Consider the following 24,575-nt stretch of genomic DNA (forward strand, 5'->3'; position numbering starts at 1 on the left):
GACGTAGGGGGGCAGTTTGTGATGGATCACTTCTGCCTTCTTCACTCTGGAGTCTCCTTGAAGCGCAAACAACTAGAAGCAGACGGCAAGCGTCACACATTAGCTGATGAGACAAACCAATTACAGCAGAGTTTCCACTATAGGTTTCAGTTATTGTTCAAACCCTTTATTGAATGAGAGAAGTTACAATAAAATCTACATTTAAAGTCAAAACCTAAAAAAGTGAAAACTAACTGCTCACTGTGTTATGTTCAGTAAACCTGAGTACAAAAACTGTGCAAGGCTGTGGTAGGTGTGCGAGACTGTGGGGGGGGGGGGGGGGGGGGGAGTGTGACTGTGGGGGGGGGGAGTGTGGGACTGTGGGGGGGGAGTGGGACTGTGGGGGGGGAGTGTGACTGTGGGGGGGGGAGTGTGGGACTGTGGGGGGGGGAGTGGGACTGTGGGGGGGGGGAGTGTGGGACTGTGGGGGGGGGAGTGGGACTGTGGGGGGGGGAGTGTGGGGGGGGAGTGTGGGACTGTGGGGGGGGGAGTGGGACTGTGGGGGGGGAGTGGGACTGTGGGGGGGGGAGTGGGACTGTGGGGGGGGGAGTGTGGGGGGGGGGAGTGTGGGACTGTGGGGGGGGGGAGTGGGACTGTGGGGGGGGAGTGGGACTGTGGGGGGGGGGGGAGTGTGGGGGGGGGAGTGTGGGACTGTGGGGGGGGAGTGGGACTGTGGGGGGGGGGGGGGGAGTGTGGGACTGTGAGGGGGAGTGCAGGTTGAGCCTCACCATCTGCCGCAGGCGTTCGTTCTCCTCCTGCAAGCTGCTCCCACGCTGCACCTCTGCATCGAAGCTCAACAACGCTGGCTGAGGTGGGAGTGTTAAGGAGCCTCACGGCACCTACTGGACCCCCGACCTAGAGCTGCACCTACTGGACCCCCGACCTAGAGCCGCACCTATTGGACCCCCGACCTAGAGCCGCACATACAGGACCCCCGACCTAGAGCCGCACCTACTGGACCCCCGGCCTAGAGCCGCACCTACTGGACCCCCGGCCTAGAGCCGCACCTATTGGAACCCCAACCTAGAGCCGCACATACAGGACCCCCGACCTAGAGCCGCACATACAGGAGCCCCGACCTAGAGCCGCACATACTGGAGCCCCGACCTAGAGCCGCACATACTGGAGCTCCGACCTAGAGCTGCACATACTGGAGCTCCGACCTAGAGCTCCACATACTGAAGCCCCGACCTAGAGCTGCACCTACTGGACCCCCGACCTAGAGCTGCACATACAGGACCCCCGACCTAGAGCTGCACATACAGGACCCCCGACCTAGAGCTGCACATACAGGACCCCCGACCTAGAGCTGCACCTACTGGACCCCCGACCTAGAGCTGCACATACAGGACCCCCGACCTAGAGCTGCACCTACTGGACCCCCGACCTAGAGCTGCACCTACTGGACCCCCGACCTAGAGCTGCACATACAGGACCCCGACCTAGAGCTGCACATACAGGACCCCAGACGTAGAGCTGCACCTACTGGACCCCCGACCTAGAGCTCCACCTACTGGACCCCTGACCTAGAGCTCCACCTACTGGACCCCTGACCTAGAGCTCCAACACAAGATTTCCCCATATATATATATATATATATATATATATATATATATATATATATATATATATATATATATATATATATATATATATATATATGGTGGGACTTTAACGCGTTAATTTCGATTAATTACAGGAAAATTAACGAACTAAAAAAATTGACGCATTTTAACGCATGAGACTTTTGCATCGTGGAATGTTTCTCAGTGCATGAGTTCCAGGCATACAGATTATATGGACGCACAATAAGATGAGCATGATTGAGATGACTGAAGAGGCTACGCTGGTGGATGGGAAATTTAAATATAAGAAACTTCCAGATGGAAGTACAAACACAAATAGTGTTATTTGCATTTATGTAGGAAGGAGTTCGCTTATCACAGGAGCACTTTCACCCTTCATTACCACCTCAACGCAAAACATGTTGGGGCTAACGCGCAGGTCAGTAATGATAACTTAGCTGCTAAATGTATTCCTAGTACGAGCAAAGTGTCGTTAGTCAACACTCGACCACATGTCGGGGTTCAAATTAAGAAACAAAATGTCAAAGTCTACGTCAGAAAAATTGACCGATTCACTGGCAAAGCTTGTGGACTGTAGACGCTCTCTGTGGTCGAAGGCTTAAGTAAGACGCGGCAAGTTTAAACGCCTCGGGCGGAGTCGTGCGCTACGGTCACTGGTGAAAATATAATCCAGGCTTTACAAGAAGTGCTGTAAATTGCGTCAGCTGATGCAAGTTACAAACTGCCGTTCAGAAAGACAATGTCAAAGAAAATCCAGCAGCTGTATGATGAGGAAAGTGACGTAAAACAGGTTATTGTGAAGAGCGCCACAAATGTGGCTCTGACTGGGGATCACTGGACCTCTGTTAGCAACAAGAATTATCTTGGTGTGACAGCTCATATTATAGATGATGAATGGAAGATCCAGTCATTTGCTATGAGCATGCAGAAGACCACTTCTAGGCACTATGGAGATGCCTGTGCAGAGGCCTGGGAAATTAAAGAAAGTCTACCATCTTAAATGGTATTAAAAAACATCTTCTGACTTACTTCAGTTCTTCTTATTCTTCCAATATCCCGAGCAAAGCTCCCAAAATAAAAAAATTTTGGTCAGAATTTCCAGTGTTCTGAAAACTGTTTGCTCTGTTTTCTGCACTTATCTATTGGTCTGTGTAGTAGACTGGTGGAAAAATAAACAAGATGTTGAAGTTTATGCTTATGTTCATTGATTCATTCATCATTCAAACTTAAATTAATATTCCTCATGTTAAATATTGAAATGCGATTAAAATGTGAGTAATTTTGATTAATTACAAAGCTTGTAATTAATTCGATATTTTTTTTTTATCGTGTCCCACCCCTAAAATATTATAATAATATATATTATATATATATATATATATATATATATATATATATATATATATATATATATATATATATATATATATATATATAAGAGAGAGAGAGAGAGGAAAAATGGACAGAAGAATTGTAAAAGTTTCAACAGGGGGGCAGTCTCCAGGCTACCGTAACCATGGTGCTGCGTGTGTAAGGATATGCATGCACTGGAAGAGAACAGCGAGGAAGTTGTGGAGTGAGACGAGGAAGGTGTCGGCCCACTGGCGCGAGAAGTAGGAGCAGAAGGTCGGGTTCTGCTCGGGCGCCGAGATGAACGGCAGGGCGAACCAGTCCCGCCACTCCGGCTGGGCCTGCAACTCCACTGCCTGCTTCTGGAAAAACTCCTGTGTCTTCTCCGTGTTCCTCGTCTGGTGGCGTTGTGACAGAAATTATTGATTATTGATTGACAGAAAATTTCCACGACACGTAGAAACACACCACCCATCATCCCACACAGCTCACTGACACACACACTCACTTGAGGTCCCCACTCTACCAACACACACACTCACTTTAGATCCCCACTCTACCAACACACACACTCACTTTAGATCCCCACTCTACCAACACACACACACTCACTTTAGATCCCCACTCTACCAACACACACACTTACTTTAGATCCCCACTCTACCAACACACTAGGGGTGCACGATATGGACTAGAATTGCGATGTGCGATAACGTTGTTGGATATCCCGATATCGATGTGAACCACGATAAATTAAGATTAAAATACAGAAATGTAGTGTCTCTCTGAACAGCAGCACGTTAATTTGTTTTGTTTTTTACTGTGTAATGAATCCAGAATAATTCCAAATATTTTGCAGGTTTATTCAACAATAGATTCAATCTAGGTTTATACTTTCACGAGTGAGCGACTCCGCACACCTCGTTAACCTCCGCGAACGGCGGAAGCGTTTAATCTTGCCGTGTCACATTCTTTGCAGTGTTGTCCGAAACGATATGTAGGCCTAGTAGTATAAAAAAAACACCCCTCAAATACAGGGGAATGAACTTTTACCTGACCAATTTTAATGTTGCTTTGTGTTTCAGGTTTGAAAAGTGCTGGAATTTAGGCTAAAGTATTTGAAAAGGCTTGAAATTGTAACTACTTCGTTTCACAACAAATATCTGTCTGACTGAACAATTCTCTTGTATTACGTTAACAAATACGAGCCTCTTGTAATTCCAGGACGAAACATGAGAGAACGTGAAGACGTTAAGATTGGGCGTTTTGAAAATAAATATCCATTAAATAATGTGATAAAAAAGCGAATTATTTCGAATCATTTAGAGTATATGTATAAATATTTAATTCAATAACGTGCTGGGAATTATTGAAATGGACATTGAAAGTGACATACAAGTGCTTGAATTCCACCTTGTATAGGTGTATGAACCCTGCAAACATGACTGTTCTCATTGCGCCGAGACGCGGCGCGCGCGAACGTACAAAATTCGAGAGGTGCACGACCTCGTGAATCGACAGCGCGCGAGGCAATTGCACACGGGCGAAGCCACCGCGATTACGTTATTTTCGCCTCCCGGACCCTCGCGCCGCATCAAGTGTAAACCAGGCTTAAACCAAATCGCGTGTCTGATGAGCGTGTTCACCCCACTCCAGGGTTGCCAGGTCCTACAAAAGTTTTCCGCACAAAATCTGCGAGTGTAAGTTGTCGGCAGGGGGGGGGGGGGGGGGGGGGGTGTTGCGAGTGTGAACTGGAGACAAATTAAGTATTATATCGCGATCGATTCTTAGTGTAGACTTGTAACTTCCGCAGTAGCCCAACTCAAAAGTAGCCCAAAAAACCGCACCCCGCGGCCCCAGAATTTTTACCCGCGGCTGGATTTTCAAACAAGCCCAATTTGGCGTGAAAACCGCGAACCTGGCAACTCTGCCTCACTCTGCCTCTTGCCTACTTACGTCACGTGATCATAGTCTGCAGCGCGAATAGCTCCCTCTATTGCTGGACGAGGATAACGCAATTAGAGTTTGCTGTTATTCAAGGAGTTATCGTGGCTCTTTCGATGTGTTTATCGTGAAACTTCACATCGCGATAACGATAAAAATACGATTAATCGTGCAGCCCTACAACACACACACACTCACTTTAGATCCCCACTCTACCAACACACACACACTCACTTTAGATCCCCACTCTACCAACACACACACACTCACTTTAGATCCCCACTCTACCAACACACACACACTCACTTTAGATCCCCACTCTACCAACACACACACACTCACTTTAGATCCCCACTCTACCAACACACACACACTCACTTTAGATCCCCACTCTACCAACACACACACTCACTTTAGATCCCCACTCTACCAACACACACACTTACTTTAGATCCCCACTCTACCAACACACACACTCACTTTAGATCCCCACTCTACCAACACACACACTCACTTTAGATCCCCACTCTACCAACACACACACACTCACTTTAGATCCCCACTCTACCAACACACACACACTCACTTTAGATCCCCACTCTACCAACACACACACTCACTTTAGGTCCCCACTCTACCAACACACACACACTCACTTTAGATCCCCACTCTACCAACACACACACACTCACTTTAGATCCCCACTCTACCAACACACACACACTTACTTTAGATCCCCACTCTACCAACACACACACACTTACTTTAGATCCCCACTCTACCAACACACACACTTACTTTAGATCCCCACTCTACCAACACACACACACTCACTTTAGATCCCCACTCTACCAACACACACACTTACTTTAGATCCCCACTCTACCAACACACACACACTTACTTTAGGTCCCCACTCTACCAACACACACACACTCACTTTAGGTCCCCACTCTACCAACACACACACTCACTTTAGATCCCCACTCTACCAACACACACACTCACTTTAGATCCCCACTCTACCAACACACACACTCACTTTAGGTCCCCACTCTACCAACACACACACACTCACTTTAGATCCCCACTCTACCAACACTCACACTCACTTTAGGTCCCCACTCTACCAACACACACACACTCACTTTAGATCCCCACTCTACCAACACACACACACTCACTTTAGATCCCCACTCTACCAACACACACACACTCACTTTAGATCCCCACTCTACCAACACACACACACTCACTTTAGATCCCCACTCTACCAACACACACACACTCACTTTAGATCCCCACTCTACCAACACACACACACTCACTTTAGATCCCCACTCTACCAACACACACACACTCACTTTAGATCCCCACTCTAACAACACTCACACTCACTTTAGATCCCCACTCTACCAACACACACACTCACTTTAGATCCCCACTCTAACAACACTCACACTCACTTTAGATCCCCACTCTACCAACACACACACACTCACTTTAGATCCCCACTCTACCAACACACACACACTCACTTTAGGTCCCCACTCTACCAACACACACACACTCACTTTAGGTCCCCACTCTACCAACACACACACACTCACTTTAGATCCCCACTCTACCAACACACACACTCACTTTAGGTCCCCACTCTACCAACACACACACACTCACTTTAGGTCCCCACTCGACCAACACACACACACTCACTTTAGGTCCCCACTCTACCAACGCTCACACTCATTCTGGTAAAACCCCAGCGGTGGTACCAGACCTGCACAGTGTGCACCAGGTAGGAGCGGAGGAGGCTGGTCTTCAGCTTATTCACTGTGGGCTTGTACACATCCTCCAGTCTGCTGAACAGACTGCGGTCCAGGTACGTCCAGTAATCCTTCAGTCCAGAGAGGTCGTAGCACTGAATGAACTGCTGAAGCTGTTCTATTATTTTGTCCACCTGTGCCGAAAACAGTCCGAGTATTTATTTTTAGCCGTTTTTTAATGTTGTTTTGTTAACAAGGTTAAAAACACATTTGTGGAACTGCATGCACAAAACAATATGAATACTGGTAATACTGCAGAATATCTATGTTGTGTTATTTATCATGTTCTTTTCTGTCTACGTCTGCACGTCCAGTTTTTATTATTAACTGGATTTGGAGGTCAATTTACGGAATGGAAACGGACGTTGTCGGTAACTGTAGTGTAAAACGTAACAAAAGTAGTTCATATTCACGCGTTTTCAAGCACTAAAGCATGTTTTGTAGAATAAATAAAGAAGTGAATAAAAGGTGTTGAATGTGAAGGTGATGGACACGCACTCTGAACCCTTTCCCCTTGTCGGCTTTGATGTCCGCGTCCAGAGATCTGAGTGCGCTGGTGTAGCCGCGGTGCACCAGATACTCCCGGACCAGCTCGTCCGTCCTCACCGCCGCACACGACATGGCCTCGGCCTAGGAGACACAACTACACACACCACAAAACACCACAAAACATCACAAAACACCAAAACACCGGAGAGAAAAAAGAACTCGATGGGAAAACCGGAAGTCAAGTTATCGAGTTGGCTAAGCTACCTTTTATCAATATAAACAAATAATTGAATACGATTCCTAAACGTTGCACGTTCTTACAAGAATCACCAAGAATGACCTAAAACAGATTATGTTCCATACTAGAAATACCTCTGTGTATAATTGCATTTATTCAAATACAAGTTATGATGATAAAATGTGCGCTTACCTGCTTCCTGTTTTCGACTGCTGGTGTTTGTCACGTGGTGGAGCTGAAGCGAGTGTCCAGCAGAGGGCGCGCTTCCTCCGTCAGACAGGTACATTGGTGTGCAATATGCAATGAATTTGAACAATGCGTTGTGTAAATACTTGAATAAAGACTCGGAGTATTTCGGAGTATACAATGAGTATTTTGGGTAACTTGCATTTATATTTTATTCACAGTTCAATAAAAAAAAATCTATACTACTTAAAGAGTATTTTTGAAGATATACTGTTGGAGGAAGTGAAGAAGAATAGATCTTTGTATTTCGTTTACATTTAGATAATTTACATCTAGATCAGAAAATCACGTCTCCTGTTTGATTTCCCTTTGGAAGCAGAACATCACAATGACGGACCCACAGAGCCAATAGACACACACATATACATAAACACACACACACACACACACACACACACACACACACACACACATATACACACACACACACACAAAATCTGTCTGATCATCTGGATTAATCTTCTCTCTGTCTGATCATCTGGATTAAACGTCTGTCTGTCTGATCATCTGGATTAATCTTCTGTCTGTCTGATTATCTGGATTAAACTTCTGTCTGTCTGATCATCTGGATTAATCTTCTGTCTGTCTGATCATCTGGATTAAACTTCTGTCTGTCTGATCATCTGGATTAAACGTCTGTCTGTCTGATCATCTGGATTAATCTTCTGTCTGTCTGATCATTTGGATTAATCTTCTGTCTGTCTGATTATCTGGATTAAACTTCTGTCTGTCTGATCATCTGGATTAATCTTCTGTCTGTCTGATCATTTGGATTAATATTCTGTCTGTCTGATCATCTGGATTAAACTTCTGTCTGTCTGATCATCTGGATTAATCTTCTGTCTGTCTGATCATCTGGATTAAACGTCTGTCTGTCTGATCATCTGGATTATTCTTCTGTCTGTTTGATCATCTGGATTAATCTTCTGTCTGTCTGATCATCTGGATTAAACGTCTGTCTGTCTGATCATCTGGATTAAACTTCTGTCTGTCTGATTATCTGGATTAAACTTCTGTCTGTCTGATCATCTGGATTATTCTTCTGTCTGTTTGATCATCTGGATTAATCTTCTGTCTGTCTGATCATCTGGATTAATCTTCTGTCTGTCTGATCATTTGGATTAATCTTCTGTCTGTCTGATTATCTGGATTAAACTTCTGTCTGTCTGATCATCTGGATTAATCTTCTGTCTGTCTGATCATTTGGATTAATATTCTGTCTGTCTGATCATCTGGATTAAACTTCTGTCTGTCTGATCATCTGGATTAATCTTCTGTCTGTCTGATCATCTGGATTAAACGTCTGTCTGTCTGATCATCTGGATTATTCTTCTGTCTGTTTGATCATCTGGATTAATCTTCTGTCTGTCTGATCATCTGGATTAAACGTCTGTCTGTCTGATCATCTGGATTAAACTTCTGTCTGTCTGATCATCTGGATTAATCTTCTGTCTGTCGATTTGTCTGTTAGTCTGTCTGATCATCTGGATTAAACTTCTGTCTGTCGATTTGTCTGTTAGTCTGTCTGATCATTTGGATTAAACTTCTGTCTGTCGATTTGTCTGTTAGTCTGTCTGATCATTTGGATTAAACTTCTGTCTGTCGATTTGTCTGTTAATCTGTCTGTCTGATCGTCTGGTTTAATCTTCTCTCTATCTGTCTAACCAAATGTCCTTCCTTCCTCTCATTTTTGAATTATTTGTTGCACGTTCAGTATCATTCTGATAAAGCAGCAACTCAACGTGAATGAACATTGATTTTGCTCTGTCATCCCTTAAACAACTAAAGGCCTGTTGGCATCTCTGCGGTTTCCGTGGAGACCACACACACTGAAGGGACTGCTCTCTGTAGGCCGGTCAGGGCTCAGTCCTCTGGGTTCTGTGGGCTTGATCTGCCCCACCAGGGCAGACGCTTTCACGGTGCTGCCCCCTGCTGTTCGTGTGAGAAACAGGCGTAGCCATGACAACAGGTGCAAGAGAATGTGGATTCTAGGCCTGTGCCTAGCTCTACTTTGTAAAACCTGAGAGTGAGCAGACACCATTTTTCTTCTTTTTATTTACTCTCTGATAACTGAGGAGTTATAACCATATCATAATTACTTTATTAAGTCTCTCATATAACTGAGGAGTTATAACCATATCATAATTACTTTAGGTTGGTAGTTCATTAGACTGATAATATATTTAAGCATAATTCTGTTTGTCAAGGGTGCTACATACAGTATATTGAACTAATTAAAAGATAATGGTTAAAAATGTAACTTGACATCTTTGTTAAACATACTAGTCACATACCATCAAACTGACAAATGTAAATATATGTGTATATGTAAATCACTGTGCATAATTGCATAAGACAAATGCTGATTTTTTTTATATATTTTTTACACATTATAAAATATAAATATTATTATGAAAGTTTTATTTAAATATTTCATAGTCGGTTAAAATTTAATAAAACCATGTGAAACCATGTTTTCCTGTTTTAGGTAAAATTTCAGAAACCCGAAAGTCAAAACCAGTTTGTAGGCTAATGGCGTTTTACAAGCTGTACTTGGAAAAACACATTTGGTTTAAAGCTGTTTTTACGGAGGCAAAAAATGCGTTTTATTTATTTATTGACTATTATTAAAAGCAGACACTATAGTAAAAACGAAAGTTTAATAAATAATGTACTTTATTAAGGTCCTGTGGGAGTATACAGTAAGACCTCTCTGAGCTCCAGGAAAACACTGTCGAGGACACAATTGATCCCAAATTCACCGATCGTGAGTGTAAACCCCTGCGGCGCACGACACACGTTCTTAGGGGAGAAAATAAGACACAACACGAGGCCAGGTGTGTCCCTGGCGCGTGCTGAAGACACGCGGGGTCTCCTACAACCTGTTGGACAGGGTTGGGCTGCTCGGAGGGACCGGCGCTAGGACCCGGGAGGCTCCTAGGCGATGCTGGCGCTGAGGCGCGGGAGCGCGCGGCTGTGAGGGCGAGAGGAGGCGTGAGCGCGCATTGAGCTCCAGGGGGCACGTCCACGTATCAGCTGCATATTTACAGGTATTAAAGTGAGAGCGTTTTCATTGAGGTGAGGAGGAGGAGGATGTGAGCGCCTCTGTTCTCCCAGCGTCGTGAAGCTGAAATGTCTCGGGGCGATAAAGGCTGAGCAGACCAGATTCTGTGCTCCTCTGATATGTAAGTACTGAAGTACTGAGGTGTGTGCTGGACCATCTAACGTGTGCACGGGCGACACACACGTCCGCTCCATCCCGACACGTCTGCTCCATCATCCCGACACGTCTGCTCCATCTCGACACGTCTGCTCCATCCCGACACGTCTGCTCCATCCCGGCTCCGTCACGTTCCGTGTGTCACCGTCGAGCTCGCGGGAGCGCGTGAGTCATCGCCGCCTACCGCACACAAACTTGTTCTCCAACTGCACTACATCCACACGCAGCGAGGAGGTCCAGTTAGACCCACTGCACTACATCCACACGCAGCGAGGAGGTCCAGTTAGACCCACTGCACTACATCCACACGCAGCGAGGAGGTCCAGTTAGACCCACTGCATTACATCCACACGCAGCGAGGAGGTCCAGTTAGACCCACTGCACTACATCCACACGCAGCGAGGAGGTCCAGTTAGACCCACTGCACTACATCCACACGCAGCGAGGAGGTCCAGTTAGACCCACTGCACTACATCCACACGCAGCGAGGAGGTCCAGTTAGACCCACTGCACTACATCCACACGCAGTGAGGAGGTCCAGTTAGACCCACTGCACTACATCCACACGCAGTGAGGAGGTCCAGTTAGACCGTCTTGTGCGGGTTCCTGTAGTAATAACAGTAACTTGGTCAGGGTGTATCCGCCTTATTTGCTACGCTGTAGCTGCGTGTCGCGAAACGCTCCCAAATACGCGGTTCTTTCTGAAGTAATAGCAGATTTAAACGTGATGAAACGTTTTTAAAAAAGAAAATGAGCTACTTTTATTCCTGGACTGACGACATTAGACGGTCACGACACACTTGAGACGTTCCTGTCATGGAAAAGAAGTGCTGGAATAATTGTGTTGGGCTGTTAGTGATGCACTTCGGTGATCTTTAGATACGTTTGAAAGTAATTTTAAAAATATAATTTCATATAAGTTGCATCCATATTTATGAAATATGCTGATGACTCTGTCATCGTAAGCCTTTTACAGAAGGACGAAAGAGGCCATGGACCAATAATAGATGACTTTGTCCAATGGTGTGAGGATTCACACCTTCAGTTAAACATATCAAAAACAAAAGACATGCACATTGACTTTGGGAAACACCTAAGATATGAGACCACCATTATGAAGGGTGAAACAGTGGAACAAGTTAAATCTTATAAATATTTAGGGGCAATAATTGACTCTAAATTAAACTTCCAGGAGAATTCTGAAGTTGTATGTAAGAAAGGACAACAGCGGTTACACTGCTTGAGGAAGTTGTTCCATTTTAATGTTGATAAGACCACGATGATTTTATTCTATCGCACTTTCATTGAATCAATTGTGTCCTTTTCTCTGGCCTCATGGTTCGGCCACGTTCCTCTGATATACAAGAACCACCTAAATCAAATAGTGAAATGGTCAAGTAAACTGACTGGCGAGTCACATCTACACCCCTCTTCACTGTATGCAAGACAGCTACAGCGGATAGCGATGGCTATCCTAGCTGATAGTAGACATCCCTTGTACAGTGAGTTCCAGTACCTTCCCTCTGGGCGGAGGCTGGTGGTACCAGGTTGCAGAACAAATAGGTTCAAAAACAGTTTTGTTCCAGCTGCGATTACACTGTTAAACAAGAGGTAATCCCCCTTCCCCCACATACCAGTTATGTCAGTACAGTTTGTACCTTTTTTTTAAAATTTATTTTATTTTTATTTTTATTTATTTATCTGTTTTCTTTTTTTTTTAGGTTGTGTGTCTTAGATTGTTTTTTTTTTCTATGTATATGTGTTATGTGTTTGTAGCCTATATGTATGGACATCTATACCTCTCATGAACTGCGAAACCAGTTTACCCACGGGTACTAATAAAGTAACTTGACTTGACTTGATCCATATGGTTTTTCTAAAGGGAATTTTCTGGTACAAAAGGAAGAAGTCTGGGGCACGTAACTGTCCAAAGAGCATGTTCTATAACAAGTTCCCAACTTCCTCATGTATGGGTGGAGTTCTAAAATCCCTTAGTGAGACGTAGCTGAGGGAGTGTGGGGTGAGATGTAGCTGAGGGAGTGTGTGGGGTGAGACGTAGCTGAGGGAGTGTATGGGGTGAGACGTAGCTGAGAGAGTGTATGGGGTGAGACGTAGCTGAGAGAGTGTGTGGGGTGAGACGTAGCTGAGGGAGTGTGTGGGGTGAGACGTAGCTGAGGGAGTGTGTGGGGTGAGACGTAGCTGAGGGAGTGTATGGGGTGAGACGTAGCTGAGAGAGTGTGTGGGGTGAGACGTAGCTGAGGGAGTGTATGGGGTGAGACGTAGCTGAGAGAGTGTGTGGGGTGAGACGTAGCTGAGGGAGTGTGTGGGGTGAGACGTAGCTGAGGGAGTGTGGGGTGAGACGTAGCTGAGGGAGTGTGTGGGGTGAGACGTAGCTGAGGGAGTGTGTGGGGTGAGATAGCTGAGGGAGTGTGTGGGGTGAGACGTAGCTGAGGGAGTGTGTGAAGTGAGACGTAGCTGAGGGAGTGTGTGGGGTGAGACGTAGCTGAGGGAGTGTATGGGGTGAGACGTAGCTGAGGGAGTGTGTGGGGTGAGACGTAGCTGAGGGAGTGTGTGGGGTGAGACGTAGCTGAGGGAGTGTATGGGGTGGGACGTAGCTGAGGGAGTGTGGGGTGAGACGTAGCTGAGGGAGTGTGTGGGGTGAGACGTAGCTGAGGGAGTGTGTGGGGTGAGACGTAGCTGAGGGAGTGTGTGGGGTGAGACGTAGCTGAGGGAGTGTATGGGGTGGGACGTAGCTGAGGGAGTGTGTGGGGTGAGACGTAGCTGAGGGAGTGTGTGGGGTGAGATAGCTGAGGGAGTGTGTGGGGTGAGACGTAACTGAGGGAGTGTGTGAAGTGAGACATAACTGATGGAGTGTGTGAGGTGAGACGTAGCTGAGGGAGTGTGTGGGGTGAGACGTAGCTGAGGGAGTGTGTGGGGTGAGACGTAGCTGAGGGAGTGTGTGGGGTGAGACGTAGCTGAGGGAGTGTGGGGTGAGATAGCTGAGGGAGTGTGGGGTGAGACGTAGCTGAGGGAGTGTGTGAAATGAGATGTAGATGAGGGAGTGTGTGGGGTGAGACGTAGCTGAGGGAGTGTGTGGGGTGAGATAGCTGAGGGAGTGTGTGGGGTGAGACGTAGCTGAGGGAGTGTGTGAAATGAGATGTAGATGAGGGAGTGTGTAATTCTTTAGTCCTCTAACTCTGCGGGTCATGTTTGTGTACATCGTAGTGTGTGGAGGTGCCTACAGTATGATTGTGAGTATGGATTGTGGCTCCACCTCTCCTTCCTGCCCATGGCGGTGCCGGTGGTGTGTGGAGGGTTATGGGAGTGAGTGTATTGCGCAGTGAAAACAGTGTTAAAAAGCTTTTTCAATCTTATGCAAATGAGAAGTGAGTTTTGCCGGAGTGCAGCCAATCAGCACAGTGTTTCATCATCACATCAAACCACAAGCCACGGTGATGTGGTTAGGTGGAGGAGGTGGAGCAGTGTTGTCATTACAACGACAGTGTTGTACTCTATCAAGACACGCCTCCAACGTGGTTAACAACACACGCCTCCAATGAGTCCAATATACTTGCTATAGTGCTATACTAGCTATAGAGCTATACTTGCTATAGTGCTATACCAGTGATTCTCAATTATCTTCTGTTAAGCCCCCCCTAGGAAGAAGAGAACACTTTGCGCCCCCCCCCCCCCCCCCCCCCCCAAAAAAAAAAAGAGATGTACACACACACTCACTCCACCAGCACCCTGGTCACTACTCTCTGCCGCAACTATAAATTCTGTGGGCGTATAAACCCCATACATGACAAAATGGGATAAAAAATGTGTTTTTATACGCCCACTGTAGTATCATTTATCTATAAAATTGTTATTAAGTACACCTTAATAAGGTTCTTTTTAACACTGAAATAAATAACAAATAATTATTTTATTAACTTTGATTTTTAGTTGGTAACAGAAACAATTGCATCATGAAGGGAAGTGCATCTGTTTGCATGAAATGAAAAAAAATGACATCCCTATTTAAACTAGGGCGTACACGACATCACAAAACAACAACAACGACAGCCGCTGTGGACGGAGGCGACCGGTAGGGGGCCGCCTCACCGTGACACTTTGTTTCACAACAAATAGCTGTCTGACTGAACAATTCTCTTGTATTACGTTAATTCCAGGACGAAACATGAGAGAACGTGAAGACGTTAAGATTGGGCGTTTTGAAAATAAACAACCATTAAATAATGTGATAAAAGCTAATTATTTCTAATAATTTCAAATATATGTATAAATATTTAACTTAATTAAGTTTAACGTGCTGGGAATTATTGAAATGGACCTTGAAAGTGACGTACAAGTGCTTTAATTCAACCTTGTAAAGGTGTATGAACCCTGCAAACATGACTTTGTTCGTTGCGCTGAAGCCACCGCGATTACGTCATTTCGCTGCACGGACCCTCGCACTGCGTCAAGTATAAACCAGGCTTTAAACATAGCTTTAAAGCACTTCTACGGCACTTTCAATGTCCATTTCAATATTTCCCAGCTGACTCAGGTTCTCTCTAAGCTCGGTTTCTGGAACGGAAAACCCGGAGTTTTCGTTAACTCTGAGTTTACTTACCCGGTTTCGTCACTGAATCCGCTTTCTGGAATACCCCTCTGTTCAGTCAGCTATTTGTTGTGAATCGAAATACAGTTACAATTTCAAGCATTTTCAAGTACTTTAGTCTAATTTACAGCACTTTTCAAATCTGAAACACAATGCACAATTAAAATTCGTCATGTAAATTTTCCACCGTTTGCGGAGGTCCGCGCGAGGTGTGCGGAGTCGCTGATCACCTACAGTGTTTCTCGCACAGCTCACACACACGCACGTATGTCCACACGGAATTAACACAAACGTAGCGCTTTCAAAATAAAAGCGTCACAGTTGTATTGCACGCACAACATAGATATTTGTTTAATTTATGATTGGCCTCTCGCGGGCTGGGCAGGGACGCACAACGGGCCGGATGTGGCCCGCGGGCCGTAGTTTGCCCAGGTCTGCCTTAGAGGAATGCAGAGTCACATGGCTATAGAGGAAGGCGGAGTCACATGGCCATAGAGGACGTAAAATGGACACAAATTAAGTATTATATCGCGATCAATCAATCGCCGGTGGTTGGCGCCAGAGCGAACTAATAACTCATTGAATCATAGATGTGGATCAGAGGTAAATAAACTTTTTTTTTTCGACGTGAGATATCGGAAGTGTGGCGTGAGAGCGTGTAAAGATGGTCAAATGCGTGTGTCTCACGCTCACAGCGTGAGAGTTGGCAACCCTGTGAGTAAAGCAATATTTTCTTATGGATCTGTCAGTAATTTCAAGTGAAAACATTTTCAACAAGCAAACAGATAAAAACAAACTTCCTTCAAAGAAAACATGTCCTGTACATTAAAAATAAATAAAGTAATACATTTTTGAAAAGTGCTGGAATTTAGGCTAAAGTACTTGAAAATGCTTGAAACTGTAATTACTTCGTTTCACAACAAATAGCTGTCTGACTGAACAGTTCTCCTGTATTACGTTAACAAATATGAGCCTCTTGTAATTCCAGGACAAAACATGAGAGAACGTGAAGACGTTAAGATTGGGCGTTTTGAAAATAAACAACCATTAAATAATGTGATAAAAAGCGAATTATTTCTAATCATTTCAAATATATGTATAAATATTTAACTTAATTAAGTTTAACGTGCTGGTGCACGCAAAGTTACAAAATTCGAGAGGTGCATGACCTCGCGAATTGACAGTGCGCGACGCCCTCGCGTACGGGCGGAGGCAATGTGAGTACGTCATTTTCGCCGCGTGGACCCTCGCCGCTTGTGCGCGCTGCAGTGACTTCGCGGGCTACCGTTGCATTGTGGGGAATGTAGTGTTTGTGCGTGCAAAACACCAGCGGTCGGCTGTGGCCTGCGGGCCAGTTCTAATAGTAATTAAATATCATCCAGGGGGCCGGATCTGGCCCGCGGGCTTTGACTTTGACATATGTGCCGTACAGGAATGCGGAGTCACATGGTTGTAGAGCCCCCATACTCAAATAGCGGCCTGCGGGCCACATGCCATCTATTTCTGGCCCGCGAGCTGTTTTGAAAAGTGTTTTTTTTTATGTTTTTTTTTTCAATTGCGCTATGCGCTTTTATTTTGAAATCGTAATTTATTGAGGGAGGGGGAGGTGGCGAACGTAACACTCGCGCCGCATAGAGACACAACGTGCTGTAAAGCGCCACACAGTGTCATAAAATGTTGCAAATAAAATGTTATTTATTTTTACGGCGGTTCATCAAATATTTATTATTATTTATGGGAAGATGGGCCGGTACAAATTCATAAAAGGGCCGGTTCTGGCCCGCGGGCCGCCAGTTGAATAGCCCTGCTGTAGAGGAAGGCAAATTACTCAAGGAGACAGTGGCTCCTAAAAGGAAAAATTTAGGCACCAATGACTTTTTCTATGAACCATAATAATATACAAACTAGTAAGCATTGCAACACTCACCTCAGATCTCTGCTGTCCAAGATACCTGATGTCTTTCTCTTCCTTGCAGTTTTGCGGCAGCTGTGACAGTAGTACATCTAAAATGACATGTCTACAATGTAATATATGTCTATTTCTGTAGGTTTTTGTCTTGGTTGCCAGAAATAATCAATCAATCAATCAAAGTTTATTTGTATATCGCTTTTAACAACTCAAGTTGTCGCAAAGCAGCTTTACAGGGTTTACAAGGTTAACAATACTATGGGTCCAGAACCCTAATGAGCAAGCCAAAGGCGACAGTGGCGAGGAAAAACTCCCTATGATGGTGGGGAATAGGAAGAAACCTCGGGAGAACCAAGACTCAAAAGGGAACCCATCCTCCATTGGGCGGCCCGTTAACACACAAATACACAAGTCACACATAATTCACACAATCAGACTAGGTAAAAGGTAGAATTGAAAGTTCTGGGTTTTGATATTGTCACTGTAAATGTCTGTTGATGAATGCCAGGCTTTCATTCCGTGTCGGAGCAGTGATGCTGGTATTGTAGGCTCCGACTGCAGTGTTACTCCCCAGGTGAACCCCGGTATCAGCACATCCACCGGCAGCCAGACCATCCCCCAGGTGCCTGCAGGTGCCTGTATCCAATCGTCTTGGGTAGAGCCATGCAAGAAGATAGATAATACAGACTGAGTGGACATGAATTTAAACCACCGTTGATTTAAATGTACGTAGCTCACGTGCCAGTGATCAGCATGTGGCTCCGGCAGACTAATCTATAGCAGCATAACTAAAGGGAGAGGTTCAGAGGTGACCACAGGCATGAGGGCTCACTGAGACATTGCTTTCCAGTCAAGTCATAGTCACAAATAGAGTGATGCCAAGACACAGCTGGATGACAGCATCAACATCTCAGATCACTAGAAATCTCAACGTCTGGGGGCCCCCAAGCCCCTACACCTTACAAGGGGAATTTTAGCTGAAGGCTTGACTAAACAGGTGAGTCTTAAGTCTAGATTTAAAGATTGGAACTGTGTCAGAGTCTCGGATTGGAGCTGGAAGGCTATTCCATAATTGAGGGGCTTTAAAAGAGAAAGCTCTGCCTCCGGCTGTAGTTTTACTAATTTTTGGAACTACGAGAAATCCAGCATTTTGGGAGCGCAAAGGGCGAGATGGGTTGTAGTAATCAATGAGTTCACTCAGATATTGTGGGGCAAGACCATTTAACGCCTTATAGGTTAACAGGAGAACTTTAAATTCAATGCGATATTTAATCGGCAGCCAGTGTAGTGCGGCGAGAGTGGGACTAATATGATCGAATTTCCTAGCCTTGGTTAGGACTCTAGCTGCGGCATTTTGTACAAGTTGTAGCTTCTTTATGGACTGTTTAGAGCATCCAATTAGAAGACTATTACAGTAGTCCAATCTCGACGAGACAAAAGCATGAACTAGCTTCTCTGCATCAGCTAATGAAAGTAAGTGTCTCAGCTTGGCAATATTACGTAAATGGAAAAAGGCAGCCTTAGTGACATTGCATACATGTGTGTCAAATGAAAGATCAGAATCAATAGTGACACCTAAACTTTTTGCAGTAGATTTTGGTGTTACTGAAAAACCATCTAGGGTAAGGGGAATATCAGCCCAATTGCTTCTAACAGCTTTAGGCCCAAGAATCAGTACCTCAGTCTTGTCAGAATTTAGTTTAAGAAAATTAGACGCCATCCAGTTTTTAATATCCTGGACGCAGTTCTCAATCTTGAGAGTTGTGGTGGTATCATCTGGATTAGAAGATATATACAACTGAGTATCATCTGCGTAGCAATGGAAGCTAATACCATGCCTACGAATGATAGTGCCCAGTGGTAGCATATATAATGAGAATAATATGGGGCCCAGTACAGATCCTTGTGGGACACCATACTTTACTTTAGAATGCTCAGAGCATTCGTTATTTACTAGCACAAATTGGTAACGATCTGTCAGGTAGGACCTGAACCAGGAGAGTGCTTGACCTCTTATGCCAATGAGTGTCTCCAGTCTATTAAGTAGAATATTATGATCAATGGTGTCAAAAAATAAGAATTTGCATTTTTGCTAATAATGTCAAAGTTATTGAAGAAAGAATTTTGATCCCATTAAAATTAACTTTAAACTATGTACAGTTATAAAGAAGTGTGGACACTTAGGTTCCAGCAGAGATGTAGATTGTGAGAAAAAATATGATATTTTTCGCTTTGCTTAGTGCTAATGTTTCAACTTGGCTCCGCTGCTGTGCGAGTAATGCTGTTGTATCACCTGTTGCCACTGGCAAGTGAAATTATTATATTACTCATGAATTAATATTTAAGGTCGTGAGTGCGGTGTTATACCCAGGGTATAACACAGGGTTAACTCCAGCCTTAACCATAACCCTTTTTTTTTATTTTATTTTTTTTACTGGCCCACCTCCACCCCCCCATCTTTGGAGGACAACTTTGTTTTTATATCTTTATTTATATAATGGATCAAATAATAACAATTTGTGACAGGCGGGGTGTGCGAACTAAAAAGGAAGCGATCACGCCAAGTCTCAGGGAAAAAGGATGGTTTAATAGAAAGTGTGCAAACCAAAACCCGTGCAATAGATCCAAAATAAGGATATAATGACCAGAGGTCAACTGGTACAAAGACAAGACATATATAGGCAAACAAACGACCCTCAGGTGAGACGGATCACGGGCTCCGCCCACCTGAGGGACGCACATGACGTCACCAAACAACAACAACAACAGCCACTGTGGACGGAGGCGACCGGTAGGGGGCCGCCTCACCGTGACAGACCCCCCCACCAAGCCGCACTCCCCTCCACTGGGTGTGTGGCACACAGCGGCTGCACACAAAACATGAAGGGGCAGGAAGGCAGGGACAGGCAGGAACACACCCCCTACAGTCCAGGAGCTGAAACATAAAACACACAACATTAAACAGCTCACCTCCCTGGCCGGGACCCTGGACCGACTGGGCCGTTAATTACACAAAACCACGCCCCGGTCGGTCGCAGGGCCCTCACGCCTTAACTGGCCTTCTGCCGGTGAGCCCCACAGGTGCGAGGACGAGGAGCTACGGCTCCTTTCTCATCCCTCGTGTATGTGTGTGCGTGCAGGCTACCTCTCCAAGGCGTGGCTACTTCACCTCCTGGACCTACCTCCTCCCAGAGCTGACCCCTGCCTTCTGCTAGGGGTCACCCCAGCCTCCTGGGGAGCCAACCCCTCCCGGGGCCTCTCATCTCAAGGTGGACTCCTCCACCCAACCCTGGAGCGCCAGAGACCGAGGCCCAGAGCACCCCCGACGCGGGCTAGGGAGCAGCCCCAAGGGCCTCCTGGTCACCCCTAGGGCTGTCGCGGTGTAAGAATTTCCACTGTGGTAAATTAACAGGGCTCCACACCGCGATATGCGGTATTATCGCCATTTTTGTTGTTTTCACAAACATATCCTGATTTAAGTGCTATTATAAACACGTTTTTATTGCAATTGTTATTAAGAATATTATATTTTTATAACAAAGCTGACACAGTTGTAGGACAAATTAAACAGTCCTTATTGTTAAATGCAGAGCACGTAAGGCTAATGACGCGCAATAAGAACGCTCCTTTACTCTTTCATGGAAACAAAGTCCAGCTTATAGCCTACGATTGATCTGCGCTGTGCAAAGAAGGCAAAAAAAACTTGAGCACATGAGATCAGAATTCGTTTAAAAAAAAGAAGGAAAACGAAACCCTTCCTTTAGTAATAAAGTCTAGGTTTAGTCCGGCGTTATCATGTCCTTGTTACGTGCTAGGAAAACCAACATGTTCACCTTATGTGGTTTCAGAGAGGATCTAAGTGGGGTAACAATGTTTCCGGCAGCACAAAAAACTCTCTGGTGGTGTGCTCGTTGCACAAATACACATGTACTTGCGGGCCACTTTAGAAAGCAGAGGAAATCTAACCTGGTTGTCGCGCCACCAGGCGATGGGATCTGCGTTAGGGCTCGTGCAGGTAGCGCGAGCTCTCTTAGTTTCCCCATTTCACAGCAACCTTTCGCGCACAGATTTTGCATATTGCCTCGTCTAAATTGTCCGGCTCTCTCTTTTCATTCGGTTGAAAGCCGAAATGCTCCCAAACTGGCGAAGTTACATTTGGTTTTGCGACCAGAGTAGCCGCAATTGTTTCCATAAAAAGGCCACTCAGAAGCAACGGATTCGAATATTTTTAAATAGTAATTAACATCCATCGCACACGCAGCGAAGTGGCTTACGTGTAAAACAAGAAGAACCTTGTGGAAAAAAAGAAAACACGAACATCGCGGTGTGACGGTTGCTTGGAATTCCCTGCGGTTGGCAGGTGAATATCGCGGTATTACAATATTGCGGTTATTGCGACAGCCCTAGTCACCCCGGGCAGGAGGGAGGATCTCCATCCCCAGCAGGAGCTTTTCAGACCGGAGCCCCATGGTCCCCAAACATCCAGGGGCCCCAGCCCTCTAGGGAGGGGCTCTTCATCAGACCCTCCAGAAAGTCGTGATGTTGCGATTTGCAACTTCAACGCAACTTCAAGCAAACCCCGCGAATTCAGGGCGGTGTTGCAACTTCAGCCAATCACCGCAACTTTCCCGCAAATTTGACCAATCACTGATGTCGTATTGATGTGACGTCGACAAACTCCCGCCTTACTTCCGTATATACGTTCAAGAGGAGCAGACTGAAAGCAGCATGAGCGACGAAAATAACGGCAAAAAGATCGGGAAAAGCAGTATCCCGGTACACTACATGAAAGCGGGGGTAAACTGTCCAGATCCGACCCGCGAATTGATTATCTATGGCCCCCTGGATGATATTTAACTACTATTAGAACCGGCCCGCAGGCCACAGCCGCCCGATGGTGTTTTGCACGCACAAACACTACATTCCCCACAATGCAACGGTAGCCTGCGAAGTCACTGCAACGTACGCAAGCGGCGAGGGTCTGAGATAAAGTTTATAAGTTTAAACTTTAAACTGAGATAAAGTTTATTTATCTCTGATCCATATCTACGAGTTACTAGTTCGCTCTGGCGCCAACCACTGGCGATCGATCTCGATATAATACTTAATTTGTGTCCATTTTACAGGCCGCCCGGTAACAACTTACGTTCGCTAACCCCGCCCCCCGTCAACAATTAATGTTCGCCACCCCCTCCAGGTTCAAATCTCACTCCAAGCGATCTTGAAAAGTTGGCAACCCTGATTAAATAGGTAAATAGATAATCAAAATGGACTACTAAATAGAGGAAACCATACAACATTTACTCCCTATTGTAATGTACTCACAAAAAAGCAAAAACACACCGCAACTTCCATCGCAATTTTTTTGAAAAACACCCGCAACATCAAACATTTTAGCCCGCAACAATCACAAAAAAGGCCCGCGAAATCCTGGTGGGACTGCTTCATGACCGGGCTCCGGTCACCCCACAACACAAGGGGGCTCCTGCCAGGTGGAGACCCCCACAAGGTCCAGGAACACCGCCAGGGAGAAGCACCTGCACAGAGAACACAATCTCACACACACACACACACACACACACACACACACACACACACACACATACAAACACAAAACACAAACGTGCCTCACCGACGCCCTCCGTGCCATACCCAGTGGCACGGGACCACAACCGGTCCCCCCTAAACACACATTTAAGGGGAGGAGCATGTGTGGAATTACATTTAACAATTGACAACACGCTAGGACAAGACGCACACGCAAATACTAGACAAACAAACAAAAACGGCGCACACACAAACAGACAGGACCCACAAACGCGCGCTCGACATAAACAGACACAGTGACGTGCCGCTCACGTTCACAGTCGCTCCTCCGAACATGAAACACAAGACAACATGGGGAGCGAGGCGACGGTGAGGAGCGGCACCAGCGTCACACACAGAACATGTAACATATAACACAATGAGCGCACTTACCGATCGACACGTCCGTTCATGCATATACACATTTACAACAACACGAAGAGTTGTCTCCAGGAAGACAATCCTGGTCTTCGCCGTGCCCCGGACACAACACGAAAGCACGGCGGAACTCTTCACACCAACTGACAACAGACACGAAGAGCTTTCCCAGGGCAGACCCCCATATCTACACCCCTACATACATATACACACCCCCTTATATACACCCTTACCATGTATACACCTACACCTATCCTTATACACATACATACACACACACACTCCCAAACTCACACTCTTTTAGATCCTCACATATATACACCTGCATGTACATCCACTCCAACATACATCCCCACACACATTCACCCACACCCATATACACTCTTGCGGACATATATACCCCCATAAATGTACTCACACATTCACCCCAATATATACACACGTCCCCATATCCCCCCAACCCAACACGTACTCATCTACCTATACAAACAGAGACAAGGACAAAAACACACATTCATCCAAACTAACACCCTCTCTGCGGTGGGGGCAAATGGCTGGACCAGCAAGGATCGGCAGCAGCCCCAGGACGCCCCCAGCCCAGCCCCACGCTAGCGACCCCCCCCCCCCCCGCCCCAGCAGGGAGCAGGAAACGGGTGAAGGAAGCCTTAACCATAACCCTAACCCTTTCTCTGGATCAGTTCTGTGTTCCTGTTGTGTGCTACAGTTCTGCTCAATTTTGTAATCATTTCAACTTTCCCTGCCATGCACCAGGTGTCACCAGTCATGGGTAGGCAGAAAATGCAAGGGGGGTGTTCTCACTGCAGTGGAAGACTGAAGAGAACCACCAGTATCCAAGGACACCCACCTAAGAGCCTTTTACCTGCACACTGGGGTCCGCCCCCTAAGCACCTCCACCAATCCTGCTGAAGCTTGGCAGAGCTTGATAAATCCTTTTAGAGCACCTGCCAGATCTCTAAAGATGAGTGTTGCGGTTAGGGGTGACCTGCAATAGTCATTCATTCGACTATAGTCGACTATATACCTAGTCAACTATGAACGTCATAGTCGAATGTACCATTCTAACTGCATGGGGGTGCCCAAGGATGCTGCTAAGAATTAGTTGTTACATGAAATGTCTTTTTTTTCGTTATATATAGC

General features: G+C 45.7%; 2 protein-coding genes across 6 annotated transcripts in view; one reads left to right on the top strand and one right to left on the bottom strand.

The window, feature by feature from the left end:
* Positions 1–7,763, bottom strand: part of wdr91 (WD repeat domain 91) — a 22,269-nt gene extending 14,506 nt beyond the window's left edge. The window contains exons 1-6 of one of the 2 annotated variants that reach the window (XM_076986356.1): positions 7,665–7,763; positions 7,244–7,388; positions 6,700–6,879; positions 3,166–3,373; positions 768–850; positions 1–72 (exon numbers count right to left, since the gene is read on the bottom strand). The exon at positions 1–72 is cut by the window's left edge and continues 32 nt beyond it. In XM_076986356.1, the coding sequence (XP_076842471.1) occupies positions 1–72; positions 768–850; positions 3,166–3,373; positions 6,700–6,879; positions 7,244–7,366 (666 nt within the window). In that variant the 5' untranslated portion in view covers positions 7,367–7,388; positions 7,665–7,763. Of the gene's footprint in view, positions 73–767; positions 851–3,165; positions 3,374–6,699; positions 6,880–7,243; positions 7,389–7,498; positions 7,609–7,664 lie in introns of those variants that run through there. The other variant, XM_076986357.1, reaches the window with a different exon arrangement.
* A 2,920-nt stretch (positions 7,764–10,683) lies between these two features.
* rab27b (RAB27B, member RAS oncogene family) overlaps positions 10,684–24,575 on the top strand; it is a 66,864-nt gene continuing 52,972 nt past the window's right edge. For 3 of the 4 annotated variants that reach the window (XM_076986363.1, XM_076986365.1, XM_076986367.1), the window contains exon 1: positions 10,684–11,103. Coding sequence is in view for 1 of the 4 variants with exons in the window: in XM_076986366.1 (XP_076842481.1) it covers positions 10,902–10,903 (2 nt within the window). In the remaining 3 variants the exon portion in view is untranslated. The remainder of the gene's footprint in view (positions 11,104–24,575) is intronic. The other variant, XM_076986366.1, reaches the window with a different exon arrangement.

This window comes from Brachyhypopomus gauderio, unplaced genomic scaffold, assembly GCF_052324685.1.
Source record: "Brachyhypopomus gauderio isolate BG-103 unplaced genomic scaffold, BGAUD_0.2 sc46, whole genome shotgun sequence".
Classification (NCBI taxonomy): domain Eukaryota; kingdom Metazoa; phylum Chordata; class Actinopteri; order Gymnotiformes; family Hypopomidae; genus Brachyhypopomus; species Brachyhypopomus gauderio.